The sequence below is a fragment of the Clarias gariepinus genome, chromosome 26 (assembly GCF_024256425.1).
Source record: "Clarias gariepinus isolate MV-2021 ecotype Netherlands chromosome 26, CGAR_prim_01v2, whole genome shotgun sequence".
Lineage (NCBI taxonomy): Eukaryota > Metazoa > Chordata > Actinopteri > Siluriformes > Clariidae > Clarias > Clarias gariepinus.
In genome coordinates this window covers 9073236-9087596 of record NC_071125.1, presented here as the reverse complement: position 1 = coordinate 9087596, position 14361 = coordinate 9073236, and the positions used below count along the sequence as shown (strand labels likewise).

General features: G+C 38.8%; 2 protein-coding genes across 2 annotated transcripts in view; one reads left to right on the top strand and one right to left on the bottom strand.

Annotated features, from left to right (window-relative positions):
- Positions 1 to 758: 758 nt before the first annotated feature.
- On the bottom strand, positions 759 to 2967 carry rbm12ba (RNA binding motif protein 12Ba). Its single transcript, XM_053487939.1, has 2 exons — positions 2829 to 2967; positions 759 to 2599 (listed from the first exon to the last, which is right to left on the bottom strand). The coding sequence occupies exon 2, from the start codon at positions 2583 to 2585 to the stop codon at positions 1038 to 1040; it is 1548 nt and encodes a 515-aa protein (XP_053343914.1). The 5' UTR covers positions 2586 to 2599; positions 2829 to 2967; the 3' UTR covers positions 759 to 1037.
- A 130-nt stretch (positions 2968 to 3097) lies between these two features.
- Positions 3098 to 14361, top strand: part of tmem67 (transmembrane protein 67) — a 34787-nt gene continuing 23523 nt past the window's right edge. Inside the window, exons 1-3 of the mRNA XM_053487452.1 lie at positions 3098 to 3299; positions 5636 to 5724; positions 7841 to 7931. Of these exons, the coding sequence (XP_053343427.1) occupies positions 3098 to 3299; positions 5636 to 5724; positions 7841 to 7931 (382 nt within the window). The remainder of the gene's footprint in view (positions 3300 to 5635; positions 5725 to 7840; positions 7932 to 14361) is intronic.

Genomic DNA, 14361 nt, shown 5'->3' with positions numbered 1-14361 from the left:
CAAGATTAGCCTAAACTGTGCCTTTCAAATGGAGGTGGCAAGTCACTAGTTTTAGCTTCGGTTGATCAATCGGAAAGATGCAAGTTCGATTCCTGGCACCACCAAGCTTTCACTGTTGGATCCTTGAGCAACACCCTTTACCCCATAATTGATTGGTTACATTCTGTTACAAGTTAACATTGTGGGGGAATAAAAGCATCATCCCAGAGAGCAAATCCAGAGACCAGCTAAGTTTTGAGTCAATTGATTCATCAAGAACTTGCACTTAGCTCTTTCACAAGAAGGCTTATACAATTTCTGTCTGGTTATTTGCTGCCATGCTAAAGTCAGAAAAGCGTGTACATTAAACTTGAGGTTTGCTTTTGTATTCATAGGGACTTATTTTTACTTTCCTAATTCTTCCTGGTTAAAAATGACATTGTTGCTTTTTGTTAATCATGTCGTTCCTGACTTTTCAGACACTATCATGACGCACATCTTATATATGTATAAATATAGCACAGTTGTTAAGGCATTGGACTACGGTTCGGAAGATCCCAGGTTCAAACCCCACAACCACCAAGTTGCCACTGTGGGGCCCTTAAACAAGGCCCTTAACCCTGAACTGCTCAGATGTGTAATAAAATAAAAAAAATTAAAAAAATGTAAGTCGCTTTGGATAAGAGCGTCTGCCAAATGCCTAAATGTAATGTAAATTACTATTATTTAAAGAGAATTCCAAATAAACAGAGATACAAGACATTTGGTTTATTGTGCAAACAGTAATATGCAGGTATGCTGTATTATCTGCAACAGCAGTTGGGAAACGTTACATGACAAAGCCAGAATATACCAAACAACATTAAATATTTCAAATTGTTATTGTCCATGCAATACAAAGCAAGTCCCAAATTATTTTTGAGTCTTATATACATATTTAATTTATTATACAAGTGCTTCCTTTCCCCATGTTTAAAAAAGGGGACTGAATGAAGGTTTTTCACCATCCTTAATATTTTTAAATGTTTGAAAAGGTACACATCACTTCCCTTTTCAGCTCAAAATGCACGTTCATGAGTTTTGTGCAGCAGATCTTTCATTTGTTGCAGTGTAATGCAGGTAAGCAGAATTTGTTCTTGCTTAAAGTGTTTTCTGTGTTGACTATGAGCCTCTCTTGCGTGTTCCTCAGATCCGAACTGAATACAAGCCTCACCGGTCCTGTTGCCGTCTTTATCCTTAAGCAATTTAATGTCCTCTTCACTGATGTCATACTTACTGAAGAATTCTTTCACTTCTGCTCGCCTCACGGCAGCAGGGAAATTCCGTGCGTAGATGCAGGACAAAACAGGCCGAGTTTGTGTACTGGCACACCTTTCCGGTTCGGTACATCTGCTTTTATACAATAAGTTGTACATTTTTTCCATAGTAATGGATGAAACGTCGATTATTTGTGAGTCAACGACACTCCCGTTCATGTTCATGGCTAAGGTAAATTTCTCCGGCTGTGTAAATATTATAAAGGCAGTAGACGTACGTTCCTTCCACTTGTCCAGTAGATGCAGTACTTTACTATTTGGTAAGTCTGGGCATGAGAACAATCCTTTTATCTCAGTCTTGGTGAGAGTTTTAGGAAGGTTCTTTACCATGACACAATACTCAGTATTACAAGTTGGAGAGTTGGAACGGCGTCGTTTTGGTGATCTCACAGACGAACAAGGCCGTTTAGCTGGAGAATTTCCATGCAGATATCCTTCCTGTTTGGGGAACGTGCTACTTGGGGAATTTTCATAGCGCTCCACTGCATTTTCCCACATTCTTTCATGGGCCAGCCTGACCTCAATCGGTAAGTCCATTGGGCCATGGCTGTATTTCAGGCCATCCTCAGCTTCTTTGAAACTAGCCATCTTCACTAGACAACACCGGTCCCGTCCTTGTAAACTATCTGTTATTACATCCACCACTCTTAGTCCTTTGAGAAATTGACACACTTCCTCCTTGGTGGTCGTGTGTGGAAGACCGTAAATGCGCAGATAACCAGGTTTGCATGAGTCGACCTCTCTTTCTCCATCTTCTTGTACCTCCATGTGATGTCCTTTAACCATTACCTGATTCTTAACTGGCAGCATTTGATCAGGTATTGGACTCTTTTCAACTGAATTCTCACGAGATTTGGGTGCATCAGGGGTACTAACTGGGGTTGACAGTTCTTGGTCCGTTTTGATCTTGGACTGCAGTTCCTGTACCATAGCCACTAGACCCAGACACAGGGTGGTGCACATTTCTAGGGTGGATGTTGGTGGTGTGGTCTGAGGTTCATTTATCGGAGGAGGACATTTCCTTTTTCTCAACTTTAACTCCAATGAGTTTTTAAACTCTGTGATGTTGCTTTTATAAAGTGTAACAGTCGAGCCTCTGAGCTGCTTTCCAGAATACAGCATGGCCAATTGTCCAGCTCTCTCTGAACTGAATATAATAAACGCTTCACCCATCTTGCCACCGGTGATATGGACACCTCCTTCAGGAATGGGTAAGCCATGAAAGAACTTTCGTATGTCTTCAGATCCTGCTTTAATATTCAGACCATGCAAGCGCACTATTACCGCCATGCCGGCCTGTCTGGCTAAGAGAAGACAAAACACAAAGCAAACATTTATAAGTAATTCAACAAATATTTTAAGAATATTTGGTGTAAAAGTCTTGATTAAATGCGTCAGAGAAGAAAAAAAAAAACGCTCTCAACGGCCAGGTTTCACACCTCCCGCGCTTTTCCTGTTTGTCTTCAGTGTTGAAACAGAAGTTGTCCAATTAAGAAAGAAAAAAAAGTTATATTGTCTCTTTAAATAACTTACCATTCACGTTTTCGTGAAAGACCCAATTAACTTATGTAGTATTATTTATAAAAAAAAATTTAATACAAAAATGATCTGAAAATGTCCGTCGGAAAAAGAAACGACACAGTAGGCTCGCGCACGCCGCTGCTTCTGCATGAGCTCGCGACAAAAAAAATGGAACAGCGTTTTCTACGCGTGCAACTATAGGAAGGGTGGAGCGAGGTCCCTTTGAGCACAGGAAGAGGCGGGGCTTACTCTTGCAGTTTCCGCTTGTGCGTTTGCGCACCATGGCGACGGGGACGCTAAACTTCCCGGAGCTGCTTTACGTTTGTTTTTTCGTTTATATATTAAAAAATTCAAACACAATTAATTGCCAGCAGTTTTCTATTTCTTTTTTGCAACCGTCGGATTGCGGGGTCCAAAATTATTTTGACATTTCAAGCTTGACTTGTGTGAAATGTGGACCGAACCAAGTCAGCAGTACATCAGGTAACGAAAGCTAGCGATGCTACAATACGCCACAAAAGCTATTATAACATACTTATGTCACTTTCTAGGTCAAATAAATAGGATATAAAACAATAGCGTAAAACTGCAGCCTGGTTGGTGTGCTATTTATTAGATACAGTCTCGCTGGCTGTGGAGTTTTTTATTGGTTTGGTTGATAGATAACATTTGCTTGCTTTGTTAGACATGATGGTGTTAGCCAAACGATATTTAACATTAATCTGATTAATACAGACAGAGAAATGCACGTGCATATTCTTTAATGCAGGAATCTCTCTCTCTCAGTTGGCCAAAAATGTATATATGTTGTTTGTTGTATATTATATTATTATAATGTATTTTTTTTTCATAATAGTATATGTTCATATAGATCAATATTTAAACTTTAGGAATAAATAGCTAAAGTGCTAAAATATTTATACAAGTTTATTGTCTTTTCCTGAAGTGTGGATACATTTTTTTGGCTGAATCTCTCTCTCTCTCTCTCTCTCTCTCTCTCTCTATTGATGGATAGATAGATAAATAGATAGACAGATACTTTATTAATCCCAAAGGAAATTCCAGATATCCAGCAGCCATAAAGACAGTAACACAAAGACAGGTTGTATATTGCACACTGTATATCTTGCATATATTCAGTACACACAAGGTAACGTGAGCACTGACCAGACTTTACTAGTGCAATGCATCTAAGAACAAACACTGCAAGATATATACAGTATGGAGTATATTGATAAAGCATGTTGCTGTTGTTGGTCTCCCAGCACGGGTTCGCCACAGCGGAATATCCAGTCCGCACAGCAATTTGGCACAGGTTTTACGCCGGATGCCCTTCCTGACGCAACCCTCCCATTTTATTCGGGCTTGGGACCGGCACTGCATCCAGTGGCTGGGGGGTTTGGGCACTGGCTGGGAATCCAACCCAGGCCTTTCGCATGGCAGGCGTAATAAAGCATATAAAAAAAAAAATCAAAAGTTAAATGTAATTATGATGATGATAATAATAATAATAATAAAACAATAAGAGAAATGAGGTTAATTGCAGTTCAGTCATCATGTGCAATTGTATATGTGGCAAGGTGAAAACAGTGCAACAGCATTAATTGTGCAAAAACCTAAGTAATTGTGCAAAGAGCAGCATGAAGGAGACAATAAAATTTTGTTTGGATCGGGGTAAGATATCTGCTTCATGGAAGAAATGTGGTTGGAAATCAAAATCACAGAGTAGTTAATGTGCAGCTTGTATAACCGTACAGATTAACTTTCCTTTAACAATAACAGCGAAAATGAGTACACCCTATGTGAAAATGTCAAAGATGTGTCCAAAGTGTCAATATTTTGTGTAAGCATTATTGTTATTTAACCCTCATGGACATGGAATTCACCAGAGCTGCACATGTTGCTGGGATCCTCTTCCACTCCTCCATAATGATTTTACGAAGCTGCTGGACGTTAGACACATGGTGCTTCGCCACCTTTTGCTTGAGATGCTCAATAGGGTTCAGGTCTAGAGACTGTGGTGGAAATTAAATTAACCACTCTCATATAGCTCAATCATATCACAAGAGCAGAGGTTTTTTATATAGCGCTGGATATCTCTGTTACACACTCTTCTCACAGTGCCTTATATATTCTTGCGGAGCATCTCATCATGACGTTCATAAAACACATAATGTGACGAGCACCAACAGAGCTGGTGTGCAGATACTCAGGCGAGTTACATCTTCTGGTGCAGATTTTTTTTTGTCAATGTACCTAGATCAAGGCCTTTATTCCCTGTACATCTTGTTCTTTTTTGCTCTTACACACATTAATACTTCTGCAATTCTAAGTGCCCCATAATAATACATGACTTTTAGTAAGACACACATAGTCAATTACATTTTTCTACTACAAGACATACTTGGCCACTGACAAACACATGAACATGATGAATAGGTCATGTGACTTTGTATGGTTAAAGATGTACAGCTGTTATCATGTAGGGTGTACACACTTTCGTTGCTAGCTATTTTAACAATAATGACTGTATATTGAGTTTTTTTCAGACAGATATAGAACTGTACTGTACTGTTATACAAGCTGCACATTGACTATATAATAAAAAATATATCCAAATTTCATTCAGTAAAAAAAAAAAAAGCCATTTTTCCAGTTAGGCAGAAACTTTTCTTTTCTTTTGCTTCATTATCAGTTTTAAAAATTCACAAAATCTCAAGAAAATTAGCAAGTTGGCAAGATTGGTTAGATATACATAGAAATAAGTTATATTTCATCATATTGCAATTGCATATTGTCTCATGTACTGTCCACAACAGGTTTGAGCTGTGAGTGTCAACCGGGTTTCAAGGTCCTGAACAACAATGGAGGATACATTACCTGCCAAAGGTGCACAGACTTAAAACCGGTATGAGATCATATGCCTAAGATCAAGCAAATAGGAAGAGCACAGCAGTGGTCCTAAATGACTAGAATCGATTGTGCATCACAAACAGTAGTCTAGACAATGAAGTCAGGCATCATCTACCTTCATTCTGGATTATCATGACTTTTATGATTATATATATATATATATACAGTGGTGTGAAAAACTATTTGCCCCCTTCCTGATTTCTTATTCTTTTGCATGTTTGTCACACTTAAATGTTTCTGCTCATCAAAAACCGTTAACTATTAGTCAAAGATAACATAATTGAACACAAAATGCAGTTTTTAAATGAAGATTATGTTATTAAGGGAGAAAAAAAACTCCAAATCTACATGGCCCTGTGTGAAAAAGTAATTGCCCCCCCTTGTTAAAAAATAACTTAACTGTGGTTTATCACAGTTAAAAGTTCAATTTCTGTAGTCACCCCCAGGCCTGATTACTGCCACACCTGTTTCAATCAAAAAATCACTTAAATAGGAGCTACCTGACACAGAAAAGTAGACCAAAAGCACCTCAAAAGCTAGACATTATGCCAAGATCCAAAGAAATTCAGAAAAAAATGAGAACAAAAGTAATTGAGATCTATCAGGCTGGTAAAGGTTATAAAGCCATTTCCAAAGCCTTGGGACTCCAGCGAACCACAGTGAGAGCCATCATCCACAAATGGCAAAAACATGGAACAGTGGTGAACCTTCCCAGGAGTGGCCAGCCGACCAAAATTACCCCAAGAGCGCAGAGACAACTCATCCGAGAGGCCACAAAAGACCCCAGGACAACAACTAAAGAACTGCAGGCCTCACTTGCCTCAATTAAGGTCAGTGTTCACGACTCCACCAAAAGAAAGAGACTGGGCAAAAACGGCCTGCATGGCAGATTTCCAAGGCGCAAACCACTTAAGCAAAAAGAACATTAAGGCTCGTCTCAATTTTGCTAAAAAACATCTCAATGATTGCCAAGACTTTTGGGAAAATACCTTGTGGACCGACGAGACAAAAGTTTAACTTTTTGGAAGGTGCGTGTCCCGTTACATCTGGCGTAAAAGTAACACAGCATTTCAGAAAAAGAACACCATACCAACAGTAAAATATGGGGGTGGTAGTGTGATGGTCTGGGGTTGTTTTGCCGCTTCAGGACCTGGATGGCTTGTTGTGATAGATGGAACCATGAATTCTACTGTCTACCAAAAAATCCTGAAGGAGAATGTCCGGCCATCTGTTCGTCAACTCAAGCTGAAGCGATCTTGGGTGCTGCAGCAGGACAATGACCCAAAACACACCAGCAAATCCACCTCTGAATGGCTGAAGAAAAACAAAATGAAGACTTTGGAGTGGCCCAGTCAAAGTCCTGACCTGAATCCTATTGAGATGTTGTGGCATGACCTTAAAAAGGCGGTTCATGCTAGAAAACCCTCAAATAAAGCTGAATTACAACAATTCTGCAAAGATGAGTGGGCCAAAATTCCTCCAGAGCTCTGTAAAAGACTCGTTGCAAGTTATCGCAAACACTTGATTGCAGTTATTGCTGCTAAGGGTGGCCCAATCAGTTATTAGGTTCAGGGGGCAATTACTTTTTCACACAGGGCCATGTAAGTTTGGATTTTTTTTCTCCCTAAATAATAAAAACCATCATTTAAAAACTGCATTTTGTGTTTACTTGTGTTATCTTTGACTAATAGTTAAATGTGTTTGATGATCAGAAACATTTAAGTGTGACAAACATGCAAAAGAATTAGAAATCAGGAAGGGGGCAAATAGTTTTTCACACCACTGTATATATATATATATATATATATATATATATATGTGTGTGTGTGTGTTTGCAAGGGAAATTACACAAGCACGATGTATGCATAGATGCTGAACAGGACACAGTTTATAATTAGATATTGTAATAGATAAACTCTATAACTCACATTTCAATATGTCCTGTTGTCCGTTTGGCATAAATTTACACCAAGCAATTGAAATGTAACAAGTGTTTGAAATCCAACAAGTGTGTTTTCCCCTAATTTTGAGAATAATGCCAGGAATGCATCTGAAAACTCAAAAATGTCTAGAATAATTTGCTATCATTCCATACATATGTTGTTTGGTAGGGTGTTACTCAGGATGGATATGACTGCATCAGATGTCCAGGTGGACTCGGGGGGGACGGCAAATGCCAGTGTCCTGCAGGAAGTGTTCTTGGTGAGTCCCCACAGCTTTTTATAACAATAATATTATTGATTATAATTAAAGATGCATTAATGATGCATTGTCATGCTAATGAAGAGATGACATGAAATCACAGCGTTCTGGACTATGTACAGTCGTGGCCAAAAGTTTTGAGAATTACATAAATATTGTGAATTGGAAAAGTTGCTGCTTAAGTTTTTATAATAGCAATTTGCATATACTCCAGAATTTTATGAAGAGTGATCAGATGAATTCCATAGTCCTTCTTTGCCATGAAAATTAACTTAATCCCAAAAAAAACCTTTCCACTGCATTTCATTGCTGTCATTAAAGGACCTGCTGAGATCATTTCAGTAATCGTCAGGTGAGAATGTTGACGAGCACAAGGCTTGAGATCATTATGTCAGGCTGATTGGGTTAGAATGGCAGACTTGACATGTTAAAAGGAGGGTGATGCTTAAAATCATTGTTCTTCCATTGTTAACCATGGTGACCTGCAAAGAAACGCGTGCAACTATCATTGCGTTGTATAAAAAGGGCTTCACAGGCAAGGATATTGTGGCTACTAGGATTCCACCTAAATCAACAATTTATGAGATCATCAAGAACTTCAAGGAAAGAGGTTCAATTCTTGTTAAGAAGGCTTCAGGGCGTCCAAGAAAGTCCAGCAAGCGCCAGGATCGTCTCCTAAAGAGGATTCAGCTGCGGGATCGGAGTGCCACCAGTGCAGAGCTTGCTCAGGAATGGCAGCAGGCAGGTGTGAGCGCATCTGCACGCACAGTGAGGCGAAGACTTTTGGAAGATGGCCTGGTGTCGAGAAGGGCAGCAAAGAAGCCACTTCTTTCCAAAAAAAAATTAGGGACAGATTGATCTTCTGCAGAAAGTATGGTGAATGGACTGCTGAGGACTGGGGCAAAATCATATTCTCAGATGAAGCCTCTTTCCGATTGTTTGGGGCATCTGGAAAAAGGCTTGTCCGGAGATGAAAAGGTGAGCGCTACCATCAGTCCTGTGTCCTGCCAACAGTAAAGCATCCTGAGACCATTCATGTGTGGGGTTGCTTCTCATCCAAGGGAGTGGGCTCACTCACAACTTTGCCCAAAACAAAACCATGAATAAAGAATGGTACCAAAACACCCTCCAACAGCAACTTCTTCCAACAATCCAACTACAGTTTGGTAAAGAACAATGCATTTTCCAGCACGATGGAGCACCGTGCCATAAGGCAAAAGTGATAAATAAGTGGCTCGGGGACCAAAATGTTGAAATTTTGGGTCCATGGCCTGGAAACTCCCCAGATCTTAATCCCATTGAGAACTTGTGGTCAATCCTCAAGAGGCGGGTGGACAAACAAAAACCCACTAATTCTGACAAACTCCAAGAAGTGATTATGAAAGAATGGGCTGCTATCAGTCGGGATTTGGCCCAGAAGTTGATTGAGAGCATGCCCAGTCGAATTGCAGAGGTCCTAAAAAAGAAGAGCCAACACTGCAAATACTGTCTTCTTGCATAAATGTCATGTAGTTGTCAATAAAAGCCTTTGAAACGTATGAAGTGCTTATTATATTTCAGTACATCACAGAAACAACTGAAACAAAGATCTAAAAGCAGTTTAGCAGCAAACTTTGTGAAAACTAATATTTGTGTCATTCTCAAAACTTTTGGCCACGACTGTAGATTTGTAAAGATTAGGTGGTTGTTAGTGCCAATAAAGGACATAGGATGCTCATGTTTTAAAAATATCATTTCAGAAGGGTCAAATTATTGGCTTGCATTAAACAAACAAACAAAAAAAACAGATTTGGGCTAACTGTCCAACACATTGTTAAAACCTGTAAGGATAGTAGTAAGACATCAGCTTCAGGGAAGAAATGTGCTTGAAAATCAAAATCGCATTCGGGAATTACGAATGATGATGATTAGAGATCAATTAACAGCATGATGAATTTGCACAATAAAGAAGGTAAAACTAGGTAGCCAGGTAGCTCAGTGGATAAGGCATTGGACTATGGTTCGGAAGATCCCAGGTTCAAACCCCACAACCACCAAGTTGCCACTGTTGGGCCCTTGAGCAAGGCCCTTAACCCTCAACTGCTCAGATGTATAGTGAGATAAAAATGTAAGTCGCTCTGGATAAGAGCGTCTGCCAGATGCCTAAATGTAAATGTAAAACTCACAGCTATGTTTAATAGTGAAAGTAAGAGCATTTTTATACCCACATGTAAGGGGAAAATGTCTATACTGAGAGAGATTCTTTTAGTCCACTGCTCACGTATAACCAACAATGGAAGGTAGGAGCAGCCGAAGCTTCAATGCGTGTTTAACTTCAAAGTTTAAATATCTGACTCTAAGACTCTAATTTATAATCTTTCATTTGAAGTGCACGTTTACTTGAAATGTATTATCACTGCATTTAATTTATCTTTACAAAACCACACATATTCCAAAGCTTATAATCTCCATGTCAAAGACATTATTTTTGCCAACATGCAAGTCTGGACTTTACTCTCTACTTTTTAGATTTTTTTTTAATTTTTTTTATCTAAAACATGCAAGTATTATTATGGCAAGTCAGAGGTCACCTACAAAATTTGTCAAACTTTTACTATTACCATACCATACCATACCAACTTTATTTATAAAGCACTTTACAAACCCACACTGGACCAAAGTGCTGTACAAAAAAAAAAAAAAAACATAACTAAAAAGCTTAATAGCACATATAAAATAAATAAATAAAAACAAAACAAATTAGGAACAGCAACTATAGAATAAGAACAAATGACACAAAGTAGAGTAAATAAGTAAAGTAAAACAAATGAATCAAATGCCAGCATCTTGCAAGTCATCAAAGGCTATGGAAAAAAAAAGGGTTTTGAGAAGAGATTTAAAAACAGCGAGGGAAGAAGCCTGTCTAATGTGCAAAGGCAATTTATTCCACATTGTTGGAGCTGCAACAGCGAAAGCCCAATCCCCTCTAAGCTTACGCTTAGTTTTCGGCACACACAGGAGCAGCTGATCAGCTGACCTAAGAGAGCGGGAGGGCGAATATGGGTGAAGCGAATATGATTAGAAGGTCGGGGCTAGACCATTTAATGCTTTAAAAGCAAACAGGAGAATTTTGAAATAAATCCTCAAATATACAGGGAGCCAGTGAAGTAAGGCTAAAACTGGGGAAATGTGCTCATACTTCCGTGTTACTTGCCAGTTAAAAGACGTGCGGCAGCATTTTGTACTCGCTGAAGTTGAGCAATGGAGGAAGCATTAACCCCCACATAGAGTGCATTACAGTAATCAATTCGAGTGGTGACAAAAGCATGAATTACTGTCTCAAAATGCTCCCTAGGGAGAGCAGATTTTATTTTAGCCAGATTTCTCAATTGAAAGAAGCTTGATTTAACAACATCCCTAATCTGACTGTCAAACCTAAGATCCGCATCCACTTTGACACCTAAATTTGAGATGACTGGTTTTACATACTGGGAAAAAAAACAACCAGATCCACAAAAGGGTTTTCAGAGGATCCCCCAAAGACCATCACCTCTGTCTTTTTTTCATTAAGTTGTAAAAAATTGAGGGTCAACCAGGACTTTATTTCCCCAAAACACCTAAGTAAAGGTCTCACCGAGTAGACATCTTTCTTTTTAAGAGGAAAATAGATCTGACTATCATCAGCGTAACAGTGGAATGAGATGCCATGCTTTCTAAGAATGGAGCCAAGTGGGAGCAGATAGATTGAAAAGAGAAGGGGGCCTAAAACTGATCCCTGTGGCAGTAGAGGAGCAAAGGAGGACACACAATCACCAAGGGACACACAGACGGTTCGGTGCGCCAGGTAGGATCGGAACCACTCCAATGCTATGCCCCTAATGCCCACCCACTGCTCCAAACGAGAAAGCAGAATTTCATGATCCACTGTGTCAAATGCAGCAGTTAGATCTAAGAGGACGAGAACACCACAGTCACCGGAGTCAGTGGCTAAAAATATATCATTAAACACTTTTAACAAAGCTGACTCAGTGCTGTGCAAGGTTTTAAAACCAGATTGAAAAACTTCTAAAATATTATACTTTCCCAGAAAAGCAATTAATTGACTGTACACAATCTTCTCAATCACTTTAGAAAGAAAGGGAAGTTTCGAAATAGGTCTGTAGTTCTCGAGAACTGTGGAATCTAAAACGTTTTTTTTTTAATGAGAGGTTGGACTACAGCATGTTTAAAAGTTTTAGGTACCAGACCTGAAGAGAGACTACTGTTAACAAGAGCAAGAACAGCTGGGCCAACAGTAGGAAAACACAGTAGGAAACACTTCTTTAAACAGCCGAGGAGGAACAGCCGAGGAGGAACAACATCATAAGGAGAACCAGAGGGCTTCAAATGCCCAACAATCTCCTGTAAAAATAACATAGTAACCAAATCATATAAAACACGTCTACACTACTTAAATGCACTTTATTTTTTTAAAGAAGAAATGCTAAGAATTTAAGAAATATGTAATACATTCACACACAGCAAGCAAATGCAAATGATACAGAAATTTACAGAATCACTGGAGAGTGTCTTCGACATAGGACGCTCACGTCTTGGACATAGGATGCTCGAGTGTTGGTCATAGGATGCTCATTTGTTATGTATACCTTTTTATAGCATCTGAACCCCTTTGAAATGTGATGACTAGAGTAACAAATGGTTAAATACACCTAATGTATCTTATGACGGGGTAGATCTCCAATGTTTGAAAGAACAAAGGTTCTTTCCTGGACCACATAACTCGGGAATATGTATTGGATGTTTAAAGGACAACTACAATTTAAAGCTCATAGTACTATAAATTTTTATTTTCTTAACATAATAATGTTACACATTGTTCTCAATGAAATGCAAATAGATTTTTTTGATATCAAAAATACCCTGAAGAATACATTGGTTAACATTATAGATCACTTTACTGATCACACAGCAACATCTTACTGCCACAATTTATACATTTTCCACACAGTGCGGTGCGAACTTAGAGGATTGGGACTAAACATCTGTGTGGCCATAAGAAAAAAACATGTAGTACTGTAGTAAGACTAATTAGAAAAAAAAAAGCTCCAGTTTGCTTGGAAGGGAAGTGCATGAAGCGATGTACGCATCATACTGGCCACTGTACAAGCCTTTGGTGGCAGTGTTATGATCTGGGATTTATTTAGTTGGTCAGGTCAAGCCAATTAATGACAAGATATGCTTGATCATTCTCTCACCAAAGGTTATGTGGATGTAAAACACAGGGTGCTCCTCTCCTTCACAACCGTGGAACAAAAAGCCCTTAGATCCCTGACTGATGTGGCAGTCTACAAAAACAATTTAGGGAAATGTTACAATGGGCCCCCATTCAGAACAGCTGTACCTTACCATGACCCTAATGGAAGCATACATACTGTACTTTCATCTGCCCAGTTATGCACTTTAGGTTTGCTGTGAGTCCTGTCCATCTCATCAACCAGAGGACAGCGTTTAGGAACTGCATGTGCTGCTGCCAAGCATTACTGTTAATGAAGATTTCATCTAGATAGGCAGCGACATAAACAGTTTGCAGGCAGACAATGCTGGGAGTTCTGCAGGAGTTCTGGACAACTGAAAATAAAGTGTTACGAATTGGTGTGAACCAAACCAAGTGGAAAGGGACATTTCTTTCAAGAGACATTAGGATCAAGGGAATCTGCCAATACCTCTTTGTAAAATAAAGTGTAAAAAAAGTGTAAAGCCTAACCTAACGAGCTGTCCTTTGTGGGAAATTTTATGTCCAATACCCAAAAGGCCTCGGTGAAAGAGCTGTTTCAGAGAAAAACAGGCCTGCAGGCTCTCAATTTGGGGAAGTAAAAGATACACAGGCAGGAGGCAAAAAGACTCTTCAAACAATAATGTCAGTATTAATAATATAACCTAATATAATACCTAAACTAATAGTATACGGATAATAATCAAAAAAATCTTAGTCTGTATTAATATATTCCTTTTCTAACTTCAATCAAGTAGAAAAATATGTAGAAAACTTGGAGAGTGACCGAAGGATGACCCTTAAGAAATAAGGAACTTTATTGCAGACAGAGTGTAATGGAAAAAGTACAGAAAATATCTTGCTAAGGTCTGGCAAATTGAAATTTAACAGAGATGCTTAGGAAAAGTTATAAAAATAACTTTTGGGTTAAACTTTCCAAGCACAGATGGCCAGACTTCTCTTTTTAAAAGCTAAGAAACAAAAAGATCAATAATCAATTATTGATTATAATAAAAATCCTCCTTGAATATTAAATAAAAATTGGATCGAACAAGGAGGAGCAATGAGGCATTTGTTGGGTATATAAACCCATGTGAAAACAAGAAAGTTAGGACTTTGTGGTTAGAATTTTGTTCTAGAACTTTTTTGTTTTTTAAACTTTTTTTTGCTTTTTCTCTA